This window comes from Aspergillus ochraceoroseus (genome assembly GCF_002846915.1).
Source record: "Aspergillus ochraceoroseus IBT 24754 chromosome Unknown P175scaffold_1, whole genome shotgun sequence".
Lineage (NCBI taxonomy): Eukaryota > Fungi > Ascomycota > Eurotiomycetes > Eurotiales > Aspergillaceae > Aspergillus > Aspergillus ochraceoroseus.
This window is the reverse complement of record NW_024468476.1, coordinates 834,881-855,681: the sequence shown is the minus strand read 5'-3', so window position 1 is coordinate 855,681 and position 20,801 is coordinate 834,881. Positions and strand designations below refer to the sequence as shown.

The window sequence follows — 20,801 nt, the reverse complement described above, 5'->3', positions numbered from 1 at the left end:
CTTTAGACTAGAGATCTTATCCCTAATGTATACTTACTTGGATCTCCTTGGATTATAGTGTCGTGTACTTTTGTACCCCCACTAGTCCAAAAATACCGCGAAATCACCATTCTCTCCACGATGACGATGATGATGTTATAAATGTCTCCTACGAATTTTCTTGCCTTGACATTTAAGAGGAGGATAGAGTGTCTAACCGAGTATAGGATAGGGGAGCTCTGTACGTACCCCATAACAAAGCGCGGAGTATTCGGTGTCTGTCGAGGAGTACGTTATACTGACGGATTTTCGAGAATATAGGGATACTATCTTCACGAATCAAAATGTACAGTACATTCATGTCAGATATACTCGATGATAATAATAGGCTTGTGGAGGGAAAACGGGCGCAAGCAACAAGGCTGTGTGTTCTGCACTAGTAAAGGCGCAAGGGTCAGGGTCTGAAGATCATGGCTGTTCTCCAGCCACGCTGCCTCTTCACATTTCCCTAATTCTCCGTTCATAATCCATTGTGGCCGCTGTTGCCCTGCCAGCAGGCTCCTGAATTTCTTTTTGCCGTGGTTGCTGCTGTTGTTGTTCTCACCCTCAGACCCCCATCGCATCCAGCGATGATGCGGATGGAGATGCCTCACATTCAATTTCTACCGCTGCTCCTGGCTCCCCTGGCCATCGCAGAAACCGTCCAGGATCTATGGCTGTTCCCTACAGCCCCTGATTATCACTCCAATATCACCACCGGGTCAACGACCAAAATTCGCTGGCAACCGCAGCTGGAGGAAGTCTTTAGCGCATACTGCTCGGATTGCAATACAACCAACGTGGACCTGTGGATGACCAGTACCAATGTGTATCGGAAACTTGAAGGTGATAAGAGTCGCTCGTCCTCGCATATCTCGTATTCATCTGCTGATTCGCATCCTACAGCCGGCATCAACGTCAAGACCACCTTCTCCTACAACTGGACGGTTGACCTCAGTGCCTCCGACGTGAACTCATCCTCGGCGTGGACCCTTCGATTCCTCCCATCAGACGTCGCCTGGATCGGTTCCAGCGGCCAGGAAGTCTCCAGTCCCAAGTTCAACATCCTCGCCGCGACCACCTCTGCCTCTACCTCTACCTCCACATCCACATCCGCCGCAACGACCACCACAACAACAACCACCTCGACTTCCGTCCCAGCCTCCACCCGGGGCCCTTCATCAAGCAGCGGACTCTCCACGGGCGCACAAGCCGGCATCGGCGTCGGAGTCGCCGCCGGCGCAATCATCATCATCGGCCTGGCTATCTTCCTCTGGCGGCGCCCCAGCTCAATAATACCCAGCCACAAAACCACGGATCCTAACACGGCAGCCAATTTTGGCCCAGCACCCGCTTACCATTCTGTATCTCCTGCCGCGCCAACAGACGGGTCCTACGCTCCCCGGGGCCCGGCCAAGCAGAATTCCGCGTCCCCGTTCGGAGCCCCCGTATCCGAGCTCCCAGGCTCTGACACACAGGAGCTCGATGCCGGGTTCGCTGATCGCCAGCGGCAGAGGCCTCCTCCTCCCGCTGAGCTCGGGATCTAGAGGCCGTCCGTCATCCTGTGAATTGTACGAACATGAATTGTCAGTATAGTACTACATACATATATACATATATACATACATACATACATACATACATACACGCACGTATATACATATACATATACATATATAAAGATAAAGATAAAGATAAAGATAAAGATAAATAGAAACAGACAAGAATAAAACCAACCTCACAAACAGTTTCCGCCCGCAATTCTCAATAGTCCTTCCTTTACCCTGTTATGAATGAATATGGAGTACATACACTAGGTAGCACCCCACCAATTATAGATTGTACTGTATAATCAGAACCCGTAAAAGCAGATGACAATCATCTATGTATCTGCATTTTTCTCCTTGTCTATGTAAAGGATGAGCTGGTTTTTAGTTAGTTACAGTAAGTAGTAAGTAGTACTGTAGTACATAAGGTTTTTTTTTCACTCTACTTTTATTGTATACTATACTATAACAACTATAACAACTATATATAATATAATATAATTGATATTATACCCTGCTCGCTCCCATGCTTAATCATGAGCTGGTGCTAAACTACTATAAACTTTTATGTACTTGTGTAGTAGTAGTAGTTGTTGTTACATAGTGCCTGCGTGCGGTAGCTAGTTAGTAATTAACTTGAATCTAATTACAACTACTCTGTATACGGAGTAGATGTTCCCATACCATCTTATGTGATTTTGGGGGACTGTTAGACTTGTCAAATTAAAAATGAATAAGAGAAGACGGGACTGAAGGGTTGTTCCCATGGTGGATTTTTGGTGACCGGTTTGTTATGTATGGATTTAATGTAGAATCCCAAGGGTCTACATTACTCTATATTGGAGATCTTAGATAGATGGTTACGTAACAGTAGAGGTAAGATGTTCATACACAGTTTCATTCAGCCTAGATGACTGGCGCGTCCACATAACCGGAGACGAAAGCAAGAAAAGTTAAAAAAAAAAAGGTACTCTGTAACAAGGTTCGCTAAAACAGAGAGAATAAGTCGGGAAGAACAAGAATTAGGAGGCAGAAGTGAAGACAGCGAAACACCAACTCAAGGTGACCACCGGTGTATGTAGTGACGCAGTCATGTGCCAGCTTTGTAACCAATAAGCGGGATAAATATGTATGGAGGAGGTATCACAAATCGTTTATGAATAGAAGGCGCTCTTCTGGAAACTTTCGGGAGAGATATCACCCATCTTGCCCTGGAGCCCCGGCTTCTGTCCCTTGCTAGGAGTTTCGGCGGCTGGGCTCGACTGTATCGAGTTGCTGCGGCTACCTGCTTCACTGCCGGATGTGATGGCAGCTTGCTGTGGTCGTCGCTGAATCGTCTCTAGATAAGGTCCAGGAAGATAGCCAACACGGCCGTCCCGGGCGCGGCAACGCCACCATTCCGAGGCATTACCCATGGGGTCTGACTTGCTCAGCACAGCGACAATGTCCCCCTTCTTTACCGCCAAGTCGATGCCATTGCTCTCTTGGGATTCAGGCGAGTAGTCGTACAGAACCCGGCAGAAATCCAACTTAGATGGGTCTAGGGCGCCCTGTTCACCGTTGGCACCGACCATCATCTTCTGACGCTGTTCTTCTTGCGAGCGCGCAAGTGCCTTGATAAGCTTGCCCATCAGGTATGGCAGACCGAAGAGGGCAATGAGGAACATGAAGAACGGCTTTCGTGACGGCCGTGGAGGTGCAGGAGAACCATCGGGGAGTGTGGCTCGGCCGCTCATAAAAGCAGCGAAGGCTGCTGGCGTGAGGGCAGTAGCATCGGCAGGTAGTGGACGACCGGTGATTTTAGCCATCAACGTCTTGAACCAACGGATTATTGTAAAGATTCCCAGCGCGGAGCCTAGTGTATTGCGCAGGTTTCCAAATTGTTCTGCGACGGAGACCATAGCTGGATGCTGTTAGTTCTATGTGTACAGTAAGGAAAAAGGGACTTGTGCTCACCGAAAAATGAGCTGTGGGTTGCCATATAGGTGCTTTCCAGCATCTGCGCAAATCCACCAAACGTCCCGACGATACTCTCGATCATCTGGAAGGTAGCCTGTGTGCTCTGACTGAAGGAATTGGTCAGGCTGTTGGGATCGTTGGGATCGCCTGGCATGCCGCCATACATCCCTCCGCCCATTCCACCATACATGCCTCCATACCCCCCGTACATCGAGCCCATGGTGCCGAAGCGAGAGTAGGGCGAGGAGTACGTGCCATAACCACCATATCCGCCATACGGGGTGGTTGTAAATCTAGAAGCTCCATAGGGAGAGTAGTTCGACGCATTGCGATTTGCAACAGTGCTTAGAGTGTTAGGTCGGGAGGGGAGGTCAGGAGCGGTTGATGTTGTGCTAGCGGCAGTTGTTGCGGTCGGCGCAGCCGAAACGCGGGATACTGGAGACACAGTAGAAGCGGCGGTCGCTGGAGATGCTGACAACGTAGTGCCTGAAGTGAAATAAAGCATGAGCGAAACCAGAGCACAATAAATGAGGCCGGGGGCAAATTCTGAAGTGCCTTACCCGCAGCAGCGCCTGCCCTCTCCCACGGTTTGGGTGGCGATACCGACGCCATGGAGGAGCGCGAGTAGAGATTCTCTCACCAGTATCGCATGGATCGGAACTCAGAAGGAATGAAGCCAACCCAGAGGGCCAGACAACCCGGCGAGGAATTAAAAGAAAGATAAACTCTGGATTCTGGTGATGAAAAGGTGTGGAGAAGAAGCAGAGAGGACGAGGTCGATGGCGATGAAAGATAACGGGAAGACTCACGAGGAAGTGGAAGGAAAGCGGTGGAGAAAAAGTTCAAGTCGGCATGTGGCCGGAAAAGCCGAGGCACCGTATCTTACCGACGGAAAAGTTCCTGCTTTTAACTATTAGTTAACTATTAACTAACTAAAGGTAGTTATCTCATGAGGCGATATTACTGGTAATATTAGAGGGCTAGCAGTGAAAATTAATTGTTGTGAAAATAGATAGATGGTATGCGCAAATCTATCATAATATACAAATGCCATGCACCATGCATGCCTCAACTCCTAACAACCTAACGCCAGGAAAGCAATTGAAATGTTTCGAACATCTAATAGGGACTCATCATAGCTCGTCGCGGAGGCGTGCTGGCGGCGTTGGGAATCGGATCTTCCAAGTCCTAGGTGGCACAGGAAGACCGAGCCAATAACTCCAAAGACGATTAAACTCGAGAACAGAGAGCTCAAACCTGCGTGGAAACTCGTTAGAATTACGCTGGACTAAACAGATGGATCCCACAGAAAACTTACAGCGTCCTAGGAATGGCCGCCCAGCTCTTCAACACAAACACCAAAGTGTCCCACACCAACGCGAACTCAGCCTTGATGTCATCCATCAAAGTGTCGTCTTCGTGCCGCTCCCTTTGCTGCTCCCAGGGGAGCTTCTCGTCGATATATACAAAGTCTTCATCGTTATCGTCTTCATAGTAGAAAGTGGAGCCACCGTCTTTCAGAAGACGTCTCGTTTTCTGGCCGGAGGGGTCCTTCCTCGTCGCTGATGAACCGGCCGGAATGGCAAAGACTTCACCGTCGCCAACTTCCATAGCGCGGTGGAAACTTCGGATCGCTGCGACGCTGTGGGAAATGCGGCCGAGGGTGTTGATGAGAGCCACTAGCTCGGTTCGTCGCAATAGAGGGTTCTCGCCATTCTTTGTCTCGTCATATTCGAAGAGGACCTTCAGGGCTGTTCCGTAGCCGTTAACTTGGAGCTTTCCCCAGAGACGGCACTTGTCACAGCCCACACAGTCCATCAGCCGGCTGACGTTGCGGAAGCGGTTTCGGAAATCCTCCTTCAAACCAGCAGCGCTAGGATCCTGGAACATGGCGTTTTCGTCGAAGATCTGCGGCCGCGCTGCAAGAGTAGAAGTGAGGAGTGACATCTTTTCCCTAGTTTCAAGGTCTTGCGCTGGGTCGCTAATACAATAGGTATAGCCCTCCAGGTGCTTTCGCAGTTTCGCCACGGCACGCGACACGAGCGCGTAGTTGAAGTAAAGGTTCGAAATGCGCTCCGGGTGATTGTGTAGGCGCTCTTTGAAACACTGGAGGTTTGGATGCCACTGCCCGGTAGTCTGATTGAGGTAGTCCCAACACAGGTGTGTCGAGATGGAAGCATGCATTCCGCTGATAAGACGGTGGAACACCCGTTTTTCAAGACACTCATTATCCAACGGCAAGTCTTTGCGCTTCGATTCCTGCTGGAGCACGTTACGGAAATCCTGGACAGCCTGGATGCCGCCCACAGGAGGGAAAGGAGAAAGCTCCATCTCGGGAACCGGCTTCAGGAAACAGTTTTCGCGATAGATCGCATCCCACACCAGGCGGGCGCTAGCCCCCATGTACCCTGTGAAGCGTTCCGGGTTATCCACCAAACTGACATAGTCACCTTTCCCGCCAGTCCCTTCATCTTCCGGAACACAATAGTCCCGCTCGTCGCACTCGTCATCGTATTCAACCACACAACTCTCTCCAACATTCTCACCCAGCATGCCCTGGAGCGGTCGGTTCCGGGGTCGCTCCTTTTGTTGCTTGCGCCCTGGATGGCCTGCTTTGGGACCTTCAAGTTTGCTCAACTCCTCCATGCGCCAAGTTAAGGGAATGTCTTCTTCGGAATCGATGGTGTTCACCGAGCATGCAATGTTGCCACACATGCTCTCTGAGTCAGACCAGAACGGACAGACTTTGTTAAAGAGGTTGAGACGGTAGTATGAGAAGAAATCGGTTTCTTGCGTGATATCTTGAAGGAGAGAGTAGACTTGATCGTTAAGTTGGTCGACGGTGGCGTAGGATACGCAGGCGTCTGAAACCATGGCTGAGGGGTTAATCTGAGCAAACAAATTATGTTAGTAGAATGCTTTAAGGGTCAAAAGAAGTATACCAGTCCACTTACTGCGCATGTATTATGGTCGTGTAGCGTACGTGGTCGATCATGAGCGTCGGCACTGCAAAGGCTCATGAAGCCGAATACGGCCAGGTAAAAGACTTTGGCTGCAGAGAACATTTTCACTGCAGAACTAGAATTGCAAGACAACAATATCGGTACGCAGGGTATCCAATACAATTAAATCAAATCAAACCGATTTCAACGAGGGTCAGATAAGCCAAGATCTAACGAGTGGCTTTTCACATGGAAAGAAGGTCAGAAAACGGATGGCGTGGCCATTCAGATACAGCAGACAGACAATATACTGTCCAAGTTCAAAAGAAGAAGAAAAACCACACGCAATGCTGCAAGGAAATTCGAAGTGAAAGAACGTCAATAATGTGGTGGAGGTATGAAGGAGTCGTAGTATCGAAGTGGACAAGCTGTCCTTGGTGGCGGCGGAGTTTTTGTATGGGGAGACCAGAAACGATCATCCGATCTGTTTTTTATTGTTGATTGATGAATTGATTGATCAACTACTTATTGATTAACCACTTAATAATAACTACCATCTAACTAACTAACTAATTGAAGGACAGAAGCTGCTATTTCACCCTGAATCCGGCATCCATCCTTCTCTTAGTCCAACCGCCACGATACGATTTCTCATTTATCGGTGGCTTTTATCCCCATCTTTTCCTCCGTCTAGCAGCAATTAGTCAGAACTTGGTGTATTCCCGAGTCCCGCTCTGCCAACATCCAACTTGCTGTCTACAATATATACTCCGTATCTACTGAGCCAACTCTCTACTCCCCTATTAATAATATATCTCCAAGGAACGGAATCGAAAATTGATACTAGGAATGCACTTTTGGCCCCAGCCCAGGATTGAGGTTTTCAACTGGACCGCCACTTCTTAGTCAGGCCACGTTTGGTGGTCCCAGATGAACCTTGGATCTTGACCATGCAATTTCCCCGGGGTACCTGAGTCTGTGAACTTAAGTGCTCAAAATTACCTGCTTCAAGGAAAAAAAGAGTTTTTTTTTTATTTTATTTTTTTTTTTTAACTGGCAAAATGGATGAACATGGTGGTGGTGGTGGAGGACGCAGGGGATGCACGAATATACCCTGTTTAGGAAGCGAGGGAGGACGACGACCTACTCCGTAAATGGGTGTTAATGGTCTTACTCAGCAGTTATATGGGAGCCGAACGGAGCTGATATTTTTTTTTTATTTTCTTCTTCTTTTTTTTTTTTCCGGGGAGGTGTCTCGCATATGTATGTTTTGACATAGGCATGATACATGTATGTTGGCAGACCGCCTTTTCTTTTTGTGACTCCAGACAGTGTGCTGGCAACATCGAAATATGATAAGAGGTTTGTCAAACTATAACGGTAGAAAGTTGACTGAAATGGGTTCAATTGGGTCTAACTAGGAGATGAAGAGATGCTTGGAGGAAGCATGGAGATCTGGAAGGAAACGGTGGCCTAAATACACTGGGTAGTCACGTGTCGCTATCCGCCTAATGGTGGTGCTGGTTGCATTCACTGAGTGCAGCACTCCAACAAAATATATCCAAGTATATCTATAATAGAAAACTAGGTAGCGTCGATTGTTAATGAAATAGCTGGCAGACTAGAGACCGTTTCAGGTGATCGGCTGACGTACAGGTGTATTGCATAAAGATGGGCTACAAATTAAGAATTATAGTCCTCCGTTAACTTTCACGGTGCAGCGAGGGATGTGGTAGGAAACTAAATCAGCAACGACTAAGGGAGGAGGAATGTGGATACGAGTAATCTTTACTCTTACGAAGACAAGTACTCTACTTGAGGTGGGTGGTGGGACATATCTTCATTCAGTCTTGGAATCTTGCAAAAACACACATAAAAGACGTATACATGCTCCTTTCTAACTCCACAACTCCAGTACAGGAAAGGTATTCAATACAGGTAATCTTCTGAGCAATAATCCAATTCATATATAATATATGTCAAGCAAATTTGGTATATAGTTTAGGCGGAATCTCCGCGGCTTCGGCGGAAAGCCCGGCGGATAGAAGCAAATGGCTTTGGGTGTGGAGAGTTGTAAAATGGGTCGTTCTTAAAATCTTCGTCTGTGAAGCGCTAGAAGAATGTTAGTTCCGAGTGAATGACGACAGAGAGGGTAAAACTTACCAAACCGGGGATGCGCATGAAATTTCCGTAATCGCTCATCATGTTGTAACCTTCTTCGTACTCGTAGGTCTGGCCCTCGCGGTCCGTGTGTCCGGGGGGATAGTAGGCCACTCCATCAAGAGGACGATGGCGGCTGATAGAATCGACGATTTTGTGATAAGGAGTCGCCTTGAGGGCCTCTGCATTTGACTCTCTCAGGGCCTCGAGAGGGCTTTGACGACTGTCGTGGTTTCTTTCTGGATAGACAGCATCGTAAGGACCTTCGTGGTGGTACTGATACCCAGTGGCGGTATCAAGACGGTCGATGATGTCAGGATTAACAAGTTGCGAATCTCGCGTGTGTCTTCCGGGGTGACGTCGGCCGCGGTAATGTCGGGGGGAAGAAGTGCTACTGTAGCTAGGAGAAATTTCTCTAGGTCGTCGGGGCGATTCGATAGGAGAATCATCAAGAAAGCCTGAGTAGTAGACAGACGGAACGGAAGTAGCACGCTGGTGCCCAAGCGAGTAGCGGGTGGGCGAGGGAGACAGGAAACGCTGATATGGGTTGTGAGTGCCCAACTCCATGTTTGTGTCCACGTTCATATCATAGGAATTGTGATGAGAAGAAAGAGAAGGGTAGGAATGATCCATCTGAAGATGCATGGTAGAAATAAAGCTGGCAGCCTGGAAAGAAATAGGTGTTGAGTTTCGTGCTCAGGGCACGGCTGCAAGGCGACTAGCGAAGTGTCGCCCGAGCACAATATGTATGTAGGTAGGGTAATAGTACGAGGTGCTAGTGGTATCCTGCGTACTCTTGTTCAGAACTGTGAAGGTGGGGCTCAATGTGGCTTTAGCTGTAGCTAATAGAGGATACTTGGAAAGTGATAGGTCGCTTTGTAGCTAATTTGGGATGGTTTTAGAGAAGTATATGATGGAAAGATGATGATCGATGAGAAGAGGTCGATAGTTGGAAGAGAGATGGAGGCTGGGGGAGAAAGCTAAGGGAAGAAACAGCCATTTGTAAGAAAGCAATACGAGAGCACGACGCCATCCATACTTTTTTTTTCTCGTCTCTTCTGTCAGTCTTACTCAACACCATGAGTGACGTGACAGACTTACGCATGATCGTCCCGGCAGGCCGATTCCTTATCGATAAAACCGGGGCTTGACCTGTATAGGACTAGCGGATGTCCATTTCAGGTATAGCGCCTGGAACTGCTCGGAAAACGAGGCCAGGCCGGTTGCATTGGCCCAAGCGTCGATGATGAAAAGATGAAAACTCCTCTTCATAGACTGCAAATGTGACCGAAATTAAGGGTCTAGAGCTTGAAGATTGAATTGAAAATCTTTCAGTTTCTTTCTGGTTTCTATGAAATGTGCTTCTGCACCCCGGATTCTCGTTCCGCCCTACTCCACCCTGGCGGTCAAACCGTAGGGCTAGATCAGCTGACTCGCTTACTAAATGTTGGGCATCACACACCACCACGATGGAATGCACGTAATCTGAGTCAGATCATGTCTCTGACATCATTGCTTTTAGGGTCATCAAGTTCATAATACACTGGATGGAACCTCTCCAGGGTGTGAAACGACACTGTTCTTGAATTGTTCATCGCCTGCTCTAATTTAAGCTTATCCTTAGCACGAGACCGTTGTCTTGATTTAGCCGCGCAGGGGCACCCAAATGGGTATGGTGAGCCTGTGTTATTGCAACCCCAAACAACTTCGAATTAGCAATCTTAGCATGACTCAGTTATCGTGAAACCATTTTTAACAATATCATTTACTTGAAAATGCAAATGACTTGCGTAGATGGCTGCTAATTGGGCCATAAACCTGTCTTGCCGCACAGTCAGCCGCCATCAACTTTGCTTACTATGGCCAGTATACTAATACTGATAATACCTACTCTGTACATCATATCAAGTGAGCATGGTGTATCATTAGCATATATATATAGCAGAGCATGCCCTAGCAAATTCGACATTTTAGTTCTCCGCCTGACAGAAATATGTCTTGCTTGAGTACATGCAGCAGCATGTGCTACAATCGTCAGGAACACTAGTGATGCAGGAATTACCCCTGAACATCTTTAGAAAGGCCAGGGGCCATGCCTCATCAATCAGTAAGGTTTCATTCGACACGCAACTCCATACTTTTGGTTTCTGTGTGACCAACTCAGTAAGGCTGATTGCCAGACGTCTTCGAAGCCTGACTTAACAACGTTCAAATGATAAAGAAGAACGACAGTTCTGGGTAGTACTGTTGACACTATTGATGGTATTGACAGTTTGATTACTGCCAAACGCAGTTCGTTTTGTTCGTTATGGGTAAGAAAATTGCGGTCTTGGCGCCGTATCAGTAATGAGAAAAATTACCAACATCGACCAACTCAGTGACCACACAACATTTCATAACAACATCCTCAGAATATCTGGAAAATTCCCCCACTATCATGGCTCTGGTGGAATATTCTGACTCGGAGTCAGGTGCTGAAGAAGCAGCCCGTCCTAGGAAAATCAATAAACTTTCCCAAACTTTTCCGAGTGACAACCGACAGGTCTCATCACTCCCGCCGTTACCTGCTGAATTCCATGATCTCTATGCCTCCAGCACCCGAGTCAGTGTCAGAGATGATCCAAGTCTTCATGGTGGCCGTAAAAGGGCGATACCTCATGTTGCAGGAAACTGGCCTACCCACATTTACCTTGAGTGTACGTTCCTCCAGCCTTGTTCATTCCTTGTTTTTCTAATAGGGGTAGGGTATCCGTCAAAAGAGGAGCTGGGGATCTTGAGCAATGTAATCCATCAAACCGAAAGTACTCTAAAAGGAAAGGGAACAGGAGTTCACAGCTTACTGCTTAGCGACCTGGGAGCGCAACTACCTCTTCATATTAGCCTTTCCAGACCCGTAGTCCTTCGAACTGAGCAGAGACAACAGTTCATGGACACGTTTGAAGCCACACTTCAAGATTCTGATATATCAGTGTGAGTGACACATCACACTAATTGAGCGGTTTCTTTTCTAATCGATTCTGTCAGATTTGATGTCCAGTCAAATAGCCTGGACTGTGTTTCAAATTTTGAAAAGACTCGGTGGTTCTATGTGCTGCGAGTGAAAAGGCCACCTCAGGACTCCCTGAATTCTCTATTACGAATGTCTAATCGCGCAGTTGCCCTCTTTGAACAGCCACCGCTTTACGAGCCTGCGTCTTCCATTTCAAAAACCCCGAAGTCCGCAAGGTCTGGTGAGAACAAATCTAGCCCACCAAACGACTACACCGACTCTTTTCATATTTCTGTTGGATGGAGTCTAACAGAGCCATCTGCCGAAGAAAAGGCCAGCATGGAGAACATAGATCTATCAAAAGTCAACGAGCTTAAAATCCGATTCGACTGCGTGAAAGTAAAAATCGGGAATCAAGTCTCAAGTATATCTCTCTCCAGCTCAACATTATTTTTATAAGGAGCATCTCTCTTGTATATAGGTCTTCATGTTCTAGAGAACTAGAGAATAGTATTCAATTTAGATAGCAGTCGAAACATATATCCCAGCTTATTCCATCCGATAAAATCCTAGACCAAAAGAGAACATGTCATACAAAGCTCGCAAGGGCTAACAAGGTGCCCAATCAGGGGTTTATTTATCTTTAGCCAGAAAAATGGATGGTCTCTAGGAGGTCCCAGTTAGCAGACATGGAAGCCTTTGGCCAAAGAAGGTAGAGAGTGGGATTGAGAGGTCAAACATGATGCCAAATAAGGTAATGAATACAGTAATCCATATCTCTCATTGGAACTTTTGATAAGACTTTCGTCGCTGAAAACCTCAACTATGTGGCACGAAAGTCTCATGTGCCCTGTTTACTATGTAAATGTGAACTAACCACAAACGGTTAGTAAGTTTCAAATTAGCGTAGGTGGTATGTTTCCACCGCGTAACACCAAATCCTCAGCCGCGTTCATGATGAACACACTTGCACCCCGAAGCAGCTTTGGCATGAGATGCTTTAGCTGAAAGGCCTTTTATTCATTTTTAAGCCACGGCTAATATTGACATAAATAACATGCCTCCGATCTCAGTTCCACCAGTGACGCTTGTGAGTTTCCCGCCCATTCGATTGAAGCCACGCGAGACTAACTTTCATCTCCCTTAGGAAGACCTGCAGGCCTTCCAGGCTAAACATTTCCCTGGAAGTGGAAGTCTCCAACCCGTACAGCGTACACGTGAGCCTGATCATGATACCATAACCCCTGGATTTGATGACGAGGATGATGGCCTAGGCTATTATCCTGATGGCGTGAAACGTACCCTTACAGACGAACAAATCGGGATATTCAGACATAGCGAGATCCATGCTTTACTCCGTGAAAAGCAGCTGCGAGAGGAGGAGCTCATGGAGGGATCCTCGAGCTCTGCTGAACGTACAAACCCCGAGGAAAGTGCAGTGACAGAGCCAGAAAAGGCATCCCTGGACGCGAACATCGCGGTGGAGGATACCCAGCCGGTGGAAGATTGCGAAGGGGGGAAGTCCGAGCCGTACGTGTCAGTTATGAAAAAGCGGGCGGTGGCTTCTTCGGATATGCCTCTGGATTACGGTGAGGAGAGTGCTAGTCTGCAGTCAGCTTGCAAACAGGCGCCGCAGTTCAAGAGACGGAGGATAATCTCGTACGAGGATTAAAGCGAATCGTGCTACGAAATTAAAGCAAAGACATTTGTCTGCAGTCGCTTAGGAGGTTTCATGCTCAGAAACCTCACGATGGCAGCTTCTAGTGCCGGTGAGTTAGTTACCTTTGATTTTTACTCCAATCACCAACCCCCTTTTATGATGAATTATTGTATCAATCATCCTTAGTCGGAACGCCATACCATTTGGTAGATGTGTAAGGCTTTGACGACTTAAATCTTCTCTCTGAACTAGTCTTTTCTGCGAGTTCTTAACCAAGTTTTATCAAGTATATGTGCTAACTATCTCACGAGAGTGATAGTGCCTCTATATTGCTCTAGGGATCCCGCCACCGAAACGTAACATCCGGTAATGAGCTACCGGCATCTGGAATGTGTCCTCGGAATTCTCCCCTACGTCAGCATTATGCGTTCTTGTCTTGGAACCAGCGCCCAAAAGAATGCAACTCCAAGCAACAAGGCTATCATTATCGGCTGCAGAACCTGCACCCCCGCGCGGGAAGCTACAGCTCCAGTTAAAAATGGAAACGCAGCAGATCCAGCGGACCCAAAGCTAGCGGTGAAACCTAACGGGTGTTAGCAAAGGTAGCAGCAATTGATACCCGCAAGCATAGCAAGCCCAATGGCCACTCACCGATTGCCCCTAGGTGAAGTTCCTCGGGAACCACCTTGGTAAGGACGTAAAGCCCTACCGGGTAGAATGGACCGATGAAAAATCCTGTGGTCTCGTACTTAGTGGGACATATTCGACCTGACGCGCATTTATGCTTGTGACCTACCTAGCAAGCAAACTGTAATAGCGTTGGCGATAATGTTGGGAATCAGCCAGAACATAAGCTGCAGTATTAGTGCCAAGGTTACGTATACAAAAATCATCCGTCGTTCTCCGAATCGATGTGTGATATCTGCCAGAGTAACACGGCCCAGAGTGAAGCCAGCCCAGAAAGCAGAGGCAATGTAGCCTACTTTCTCTGGATCTCCATGCCTCACAGACACCAGGAATTGAACCAGCCATCCTGTACCGCTCAGTATTAGCTGGACTCCACATATGCCAAAAAAAAAAATCACTAGGAACGGATCATCCTTCGTACCTCCCACACTGATCTCCGCGCCAACGTAAAGGAAGAAGAACCCGTTAAGAAACCAGACAGCCGGATGTTGAAGGGTTGCGCGTAACTCGCGTCCTGCGGTGTCTTTAGCATTGACGACATTCGGCTGGAAGAGCCCATCCCGGAATGACCAAGCCAACAGCGAGAGGTTGACGAGCCCCAGGGCAAAGGTAATCAGATAATAAAATTGCCAGGTTGGAGTGCGCGAGGCGACAGTGTTCGCCACCAAGGGGGCACATATAGTCCCGGCTCCATAGACGGCATGCAAGATGGCCAGCCAGCGATGGGAGTTGCGGACGGTCACGGCAAAGCTGTTCGCCTGGGCTTCTTGGAACGCCACGCCAGCGCCGCTGAAGAAGAAGGCGATCAGGAAAACGGGGAAGGACGGGGCGCACGCCATTAACGCATATCCGCAACACTGGATTGTGGCCCCTAGGATGAGTGTCCCGCCGGTCCCTAGATGTGAGCAAACATGGATATTGGCGAGTGATGCTAGGAATAGTCCGACGAAGTTGACTAGATAAATGTACGAGACTTGAAGCAGGCCGATACCGTAGGAGGGTAGGATATATGGGATTAGAACTCCCAGAGCAGCATCTACATTTCTCCCCCAGCCCACCCCGCCATTAGGAAGTGAGCATGGATTAGGAAGACCCAGAAAAACAGGAGGATGAACGATGAGAGAGAGAGATACCGTTGAATCCTACACAGAAAACTGCAAAGTTCGTAGTTGCGATCTTGCCAATCACTTCACGGGCATCCCATTGTCTTCGGGATTCAGCAGGGGAGTCGTTCGTCGGTGGAGATGTTGTTGGACGCTCCAGGTCTGCGTCGTCCTGTTGTTGGTGATCCATTGCTTTCCAGCTTGCGGGCCTGCGAGAGATCCAGTGTTGAAGTCCAGTAACGATGGCATTTTCTAATATCTGTCTGGTGTGTAAGAAAAGGCCCGGGATCCGTTCCTAATTTGTCCAACCCCGCCTCTGGGTACTTTATATTCTTTCTCTTGATATATAACTAACTACATCCTCACTAGTGAGTTAACTACTACCTAAGTACTAGTAGGAATACCTGTATGGAGAGAATAACAGCATCTTATTTGTTGGCATCCGCTTTCGGAGCAACCCGTTTTCGTTCCTGGATGCCACAACTTCTATCTTTATTATATCGACAACTTTCTCTCTCTCACAATGACCATTCAACGACCCTCTCCATCCTCTCCATCCTCTCCATCCTCTCCATCCTCTCCATCCTCTCCATCCTCTCCATCCTCTCCATCCTCTCCATCCTCTCCATCCTCTCCATCCTCTCCATCCTCTCCGGCATCGGATGGCCTCCAGACACTGTTTTCCCCAGTTTTCCAAAACTTCAACGTCTGCCACGCTCCATCCAAGGGATTTCTGTTACGTCTCGCGGTTCTCATTCGTGCTGGCACACTAAGTTGACTCCATCCGCCCACTTGGAACCATACGATCTGGACTCCGGTGGCGCTCGACCAGAGAACTTTCTTGAATTCTGCAGACTCTATAGCATCCTAACTAATAGACTTTTGTTCGTGGCGTTGATCTTCCTTCCTTGAGGTTTTAAAACTTCTTCTCTCCATCTTCTCCTCCTCCTCTTCCTCCTTCTTGTTCGTGGACTTGGTTCTCGATCTTTTTTGCTTGTTTTCTGCGCTCTTTCTTTTTTTTTTTTTTCCCACCGTCGATCTTTCTTCGTCTTTCTCTACACATACACTCACCATGAGTACTCAAATCTCATCAGAGACTCCTGTCACGAATGATCTCGATGTTCGTCAGGAGAAGAATCTCGCTGCGGATGAGTCTTCCTTATACATGGATGAGAAGAGCGCAATTCCTCCCTATCCCCAGGATGCCTTTGGTGATGAAGAGTTTGCCGAGGTCAAGTATAAGGTCTTGAAGTGGTGGTATGTACAACGATGGTATCCCCCTACAATCGCATAGATGTTGGTGATCTGATGTTGTTCGTGAATAGGCAATGCGGTCTGCTCATGGTGGCTGAGACGGTTTCGTTGGGTGTTCTCTCCCTTCCTGCTGCTGTTGCTGGATTGGGTCTTGTTCCGTATGTTCCTCTCGCGTTGATCCTGTGGTATCCTGAAAAGGAAAGAAACAAATCGCTAATACCGACTACCTCTACTATAGAGCCATCATCATTATGGTTGCGCTGGGTCTGCTTGCGTCATACACTGGTTTCGTCATCGGGCAATTCAAATTGAGATACCCCCAGGTTATGAATATGGCCGACGCTGGAGAGGTCCTGGGTGGACGCTGGGGTCGTGAGATCTTGAGTGTCGCTCAGATGCTGTTTTTCGTCTTCGTTATGGCCAGCCATCTTCTCACCTTTACCATCGCCATGAACACCATTACCGGCCACGGAACCTGTTCGATTGTTTTTGGCGTTGTAGGAATGGCCATTTCCTTCATTCTCTCTCTGCCACGCACTCTGGCGAAAGTGTCCTGGCTCTCGCTGGTTTCCTTCGTCAGTATCATGACCGCTGTTCTCGTTTGCATGATCGGAGTGGGTGTTTCGAAGCCAGGAGGCGCCGTTGAAGCCGTTGTCAAGACCGACCTCTATCACGGTTTCAGTGCTGTGACAAACATCGTCTTTGCTTTCTGTATGCAGTCTCCCATCCTCGTCCCAAATGAAACCAACTAACTAACCAATCTTAGCTGGACACGCTGCTTTCTTCGGTCTTGCCGCGGAGTTGAAGGACCCCCGCGATTTCCCCAAGGCCCTGTGTCTGCTCCAAGGCGTTGATATCACCCTGTACATCATTTCCGCGGTTGTGATCTACCGTTTCGCCGGTGCAGATGTCACCTCGCCTGCTCTGGGTTCCGCCAGCCCAATTATCTCCAAAGTTGCCTATGGCATTGCTCTTCCTACCGTACGCTCTCTGTGTCTCTGTTTCTTTTGGTCGTGCTTGGGCTAACATATCAAAGATCGTCATCGCTGGTGTGATTTATGGCCACGTCGCCTTCAAGTTTGTCTATCTTCGCATCTTCCGCGGTACCGACCGCATGCACAAGCGCGATTTTGTTGCCGTCTGGTCCTGGGTTGGCATTGCCCTCGCTTTGTGGGTCCTCGCCTGGATCATCGCCGAAGCGATTCCTGTCTTTGGCAACCTGCTCAGTTTGATCGTAAGTCTTCTTCCCATCTACTCCCCCAAAGCACACTGCTTACGAACAAATACTGTAGACTGCCCTCTTTGCCAGCTGGTTCACCTACGGTCTCAGCGGTATCTTCTGGCTCTACATGAACTGGGGCTTATGGTGGTCCTCCCCCAAGAAGATTGCGTTAACGTTCCTCAACTTCCTCGCCATCACCGTCGCTGCAGTAACAGTACGTTCTTCTCTTTCCCTCTTTCCTAATCAAGAATCGTATCTAATAGAAATGGAAATTGACAGTGCGGCCTCGGTCTCTGGGTCTCTGGAAAAGCCCTCCACGACAACCCAAGCAGCGCCAGTTTCTCCTGCGCGAATAACGCATAGATTATTATATTATTATTATGCCTTACGTCAAATACACCTACTAATGCATATTCGTGCGATATTGAGTTTCTTGGGGTTTCTTGGGGTTTGCTTTTCCGGATTGGCGTTTCGATTGGGTCCATCTTCTTCTTCTTCTTCTTTTCTTTTCTTTTCTTTTCTTTTTGGTCGTGATCACATAACTTTCCTTCCAATGTCGTTGCATCTGTGCGTGCACGACTGTACCAAAAGCACACAGCATTGTTTTGTATATATAGGGTATACCCGCTATTATACCTAGCTACGTTGAATAACCTCGCTTGGCTTTGGATTGCATTGCATAATATAGCACAGCCCTGTGTTCTCTGGATAATAAACCTTGATACATGATGGGTACCCCCCTTCTTTCTCCTTGGTACTACACGTATAAAAATTATGAATAGAGACAAAAAGGAACCTAAGAATATGGAAATTTGATATAATTGTATTCGGTGAGGTATCATACATCGAAAAAAAAAAAATAAAAAAGAATTTGAACCCGGGGATTGTGGGTGATGACATCACCATATCACAAAGTACATCATATCATGTACTCAGATTCAACGGGCCAGAGAACCAGAGAATAGAAAAGAATACAACGTAAATCCATCACCCCTTGCTTGCACGTTTCATCCGCCTTCGTTTCCGCTGACAGGAGGCGATAGCTTCTGGGGTCAAGATATCCGATGGAAGCTCGAACTCGCGCTCCTCGAGTTCCGGCAGCGGGAGGCCAAATGCCAAGCGGGCGCGGCCCTTGCGGGTTTTCGACATGGCGAGTTCACGTACATGCGGTTTAGAGAAGAAAGAAGTAAATGGTTTCTCGGGTTCAGGAGGTGGCGGGGGGAGGAGAGGCGGCGGGGGTGATTCTGGGGTTTCCGGTTCGGGTTGGACCGTCGACGAGGGCTTCTTGCGCCCTTCGTTGGTGGGCTTAGGGCGTTTTCCGGCTGTTGCGGAGCGCGCTTCTTGGAGGAGTTGGCGAGCTGCCAAGGCGTCAACATCGTTAGTATCCGATGGCTCGCCGGAACTAGGAGCGTTGGAGGGTGTGGACCCAAGCATTTCGTCGGGTTCATCTGGGTTATTTGGATGGTTGACAGAGGTCTTTGCTTGCGGGGTAGGTTCGGGAGGTTGCGCGATATCTGAGGGGAAGGACGAAGGCTTGTCCTTTTCTAGCTTGCGTCGTCGCTCCTCCTCCTTCCAGATCTTGAACTTCTGGAGCAGAGCGGAGATCTCTTGGACGAAATAATCACGTTTCGGCTCATAGAGCTTCTTGTCATGATCGGTTAGGCTGGTAATTCCCATCACACGAAGCCAATCGTGACTCTGAAGCTCATCAAGCAGACGATCCAGGTGCTGCTTCTCGTGCTGCGCCCGATCGCGCTCAATGTTGCGGAGCTGCTTTTCCTGTCGTTCATTCCTTCGGTGAGCTTTGAAATAGTGCTCCTCGTTGAGGGGGTCTTCATCCTTTCCTGATGCGGCACTATAACCCACTAGGGGATCCGGTAAGGTAATGACTTCACAACCGTGGAGCTGGATGAGAGGATTCCCAAAGGGAGTATCCGCATCAGGTACGGACAACGTAGAGGCGGGAAGAGGAGGTTCGGTAAGGTCGTCTATTAACTTAATAATAGTAGGGCCGGCGAGGAACTCTTGTCAATCAGTTAAGAATTAGCACATGATTGCGACCAAAGGACTGACGCCTGCGATAGTACACAGGGGATCGATTGATTTACCTGTCTTTGGAGGTTCTAGGCTCAGAACTTCCTCATAGTTTGGGAAATACAGCGCCAATTCACTTCTTGCCCTCGACCCCCCATCGTGGGAGCGAAGGGACCGTCGTTGCTCCGGCACAGCGGGACTAGCCGTTCCGGCAGAGGGGAGGATGGGTTTGAGTAGTGAGTCTGTATCGCCCTCAGTTGGGGAAATGTTTCCTCGCGCGGGTCGATTAGAGGGAGGGATGACTGGCTCTTCGGGCTCGGGCCCCAATTGAGGGGCCTGCGCAACACGACGCCGGGGTTGAGTGGGGGCGGGTGTACTTCCGTGAGGGGAGGAGGCCCGGGGAAAGGACTTGGGGGGGGGAACGGGCACGGAGGGTGCCGGGGAAATGGTGTCGAGAGGATCAGGAGATTCGCGGCCACCATTCAAGTATAGAGCCGCCGAGGGAGGAGAATCAGGAGGACCATGATGGTGGGGACGGCGGTTCCAGGCGCGGGGGTGCTAGAAGGTGGTGGTGGATGGGGTGACGAAGACGGGAGGGACGATGTGGAGGGAGCGGAAGCACCAAAGGGCGGTCGGGGTCGCGCTGAAGAACGCCGAACAAGCGTGAGTTTCGAGGCGGAGGAGGGGGTGTTCTCGATGGTGGTATCTAATAGATCTGGCGAGCTCTTCCGCCGGCGCGCGGGCGGAGGATGAAGGCGCAATCGTTTGGATGGAGGAGGATGGTCTGTGGGAGAGTGCTGGTGGAGGAGGTTCTCGGCAGCGTCGTTGGGATCTTGTCGCAACGAGACACGGAGAGACGACCTGGATCGCACAGCCATCAGGGCGGTGGAGGTCATTAGCAGATGGTAGAGTGGGGAGGAAAGGAAGATTGCAGGTGGGCAGTCTGTTTGTGCTGGATCATATCACATCCATTCTAATTGCTGAAAGAGACGGAAAGGGGGAGACCACTGCAATTACTCGATTCGGCCAACTTTTGAAGCTTTGTCGCGTGTTTTTTTCTTTCTTTCTTGCGGTACGGTATGGTACGGTATGGTACGGTATGGTATTCTCCGATTCTAACCTGGCAGACCAATTCTATCGATCCTACTACTCATCATGGGTGATGAAAGAGTCATTTACACATGTTATTATTATTATTTAGTTATAATATCTTAAATATATAGACT

General features: G+C 48.6%; 10 protein-coding genes across 10 annotated transcripts; 5 read left to right on the top strand and 5 right to left on the bottom strand.

The window, feature by feature from the left end:
• Positions 1 to 420: 420 nt before the first annotated feature.
• Positions 421 to 1,585, top strand: P175DRAFT_09987 (uncharacterized protein). Its single transcript, XM_040901149.1, has one exon. The coding sequence runs from the start codon at positions 609 to 611 to the stop codon at positions 1,563 to 1,565; it is 957 nt and encodes a 318-aa protein (XP_040755302.1). The 5' UTR covers positions 421 to 608; the 3' UTR covers positions 1,566 to 1,585.
• An 856-nt stretch (positions 1,586 to 2,441) lies between these two features.
• Positions 2,442 to 4,316, bottom strand: pex13 (peroxin PEX13). The gene is made up of 3 exons (XM_040896188.1): positions 4,085 to 4,316; positions 3,522 to 4,010; positions 2,442 to 3,468 (listed from the first exon to the last, which is right to left on the bottom strand). Exons 1-3 carry the CDS (start codon positions 4,134 to 4,136, stop codon positions 2,720 to 2,722), a joined length of 1,290 nt encoding a protein of 429 aa, XP_040755301.1. The 5' UTR covers positions 4,137 to 4,316; the 3' UTR covers positions 2,442 to 2,719.
• Positions 4,317 to 4,657: 341 nt separating this feature from the next.
• On the bottom strand, positions 4,658 to 6,589 carry P175DRAFT_0430082 (ER oxidoreductin; the record flags this gene model as incomplete). Its single annotated transcript, XM_040893405.1, has 3 exons — positions 4,658 to 4,781; positions 4,843 to 6,413; positions 6,479 to 6,589. The coding sequence occupies 3 exons, from the start codon at positions 6,587 to 6,589 to the stop codon at positions 4,658 to 4,660; spliced, it is 1,806 nt and encodes a 601-aa protein (XP_040755300.1).
• A 1,878-nt stretch (positions 6,590 to 8,467) lies between these two features.
• On the bottom strand, positions 8,468 to 9,259 carry P175DRAFT_0427887 (uncharacterized protein; the record flags this gene model as incomplete). The annotated part of the gene is made up of 2 exons (XM_040893273.1): positions 8,468 to 8,578; positions 8,630 to 9,259. 2 exons carry the CDS (start codon positions 9,257 to 9,259, stop codon positions 8,468 to 8,470), a joined length of 741 nt encoding a protein of 246 aa, XP_040755299.1.
• A 1,804-nt stretch (positions 9,260 to 11,063) lies between these two features.
• P175DRAFT_0428188 (HVSL domain-containing protein) lies at positions 11,064 to 12,074 on the top strand (the record flags this gene model as incomplete). The annotated part of the gene is made up of 3 exons (XM_040893293.1): positions 11,064 to 11,322; positions 11,371 to 11,596; positions 11,651 to 12,074. 3 exons carry the CDS (start codon positions 11,064 to 11,066, stop codon positions 12,072 to 12,074), a joined length of 909 nt encoding a protein of 302 aa, XP_040755298.1.
• Positions 12,075 to 12,672: 598 nt separating this feature from the next.
• Positions 12,673 to 13,287, top strand: P175DRAFT_0505677 (DUF3807 domain-containing protein; the record flags this gene model as incomplete). The annotated part of the gene is made up of 2 exons (XM_040898124.1): positions 12,673 to 12,705; positions 12,763 to 13,287. 2 exons carry the CDS (start codon positions 12,673 to 12,675, stop codon positions 13,285 to 13,287), a joined length of 558 nt encoding a protein of 185 aa, XP_040755297.1.
• A 177-nt stretch (positions 13,288 to 13,464) lies between these two features.
• On the bottom strand, positions 13,465 to 15,346 carry P175DRAFT_0553204 (putative MFS transporter). The gene is made up of 5 exons (XM_040900466.1): positions 15,096 to 15,346; positions 14,384 to 14,998; positions 14,072 to 14,308; positions 13,927 to 14,010; positions 13,465 to 13,858 (listed from the first exon to the last, which is right to left on the bottom strand). The coding sequence occupies exons 1-5, from the start codon at positions 15,253 to 15,255 to the stop codon at positions 13,686 to 13,688; spliced, it is 1,269 nt and encodes a 422-aa protein (XP_040755296.1). The 5' UTR covers positions 15,256 to 15,346; the 3' UTR covers positions 13,465 to 13,685.
• On the top strand, positions 15,087 to 16,057 carry P175DRAFT_09796 (uncharacterized protein). The gene is made up of 2 exons (XM_040901143.1): positions 15,087 to 15,331; positions 15,435 to 16,057. The coding sequence occupies exon 2, from the start codon at positions 15,474 to 15,476 to the stop codon at positions 15,975 to 15,977; it is 504 nt and encodes a 167-aa protein (XP_040755295.1). The 5' UTR covers positions 15,087 to 15,331; positions 15,435 to 15,473; the 3' UTR covers positions 15,978 to 16,057.
• Positions 16,058 to 18,216, top strand: P175DRAFT_09771 (neutral amino acid permease). Its single transcript, XM_040901142.1, has 7 exons — positions 16,058 to 16,322; positions 16,391 to 16,477; positions 16,558 to 17,030; positions 17,086 to 17,300; positions 17,356 to 17,553; positions 17,612 to 17,755; positions 17,821 to 18,216. Exons 1-7 carry the CDS (start codon positions 16,138 to 16,140, stop codon positions 17,902 to 17,904), a joined length of 1,386 nt encoding a protein of 461 aa, XP_040755294.1. The 5' UTR covers positions 16,058 to 16,137; the 3' UTR covers positions 17,905 to 18,216.
• Positions 18,217 to 18,347: 131 nt separating this feature from the next.
• Positions 18,348 to 20,556, bottom strand: P175DRAFT_0497015 (acetyltransferase SAS4-like domain-containing protein). The gene is made up of 3 exons (XM_040896187.1): positions 20,112 to 20,556; positions 19,650 to 19,983; positions 18,348 to 19,565 (listed from the first exon to the last, which is right to left on the bottom strand). The coding sequence occupies exons 1-3, from the start codon at positions 20,451 to 20,453 to the stop codon at positions 18,529 to 18,531; spliced, it is 1,713 nt and encodes a 570-aa protein (XP_040755293.1). The 5' UTR covers positions 20,454 to 20,556; the 3' UTR covers positions 18,348 to 18,528.
• Positions 20,557 to 20,801: the final 245 nt, after the last annotated feature.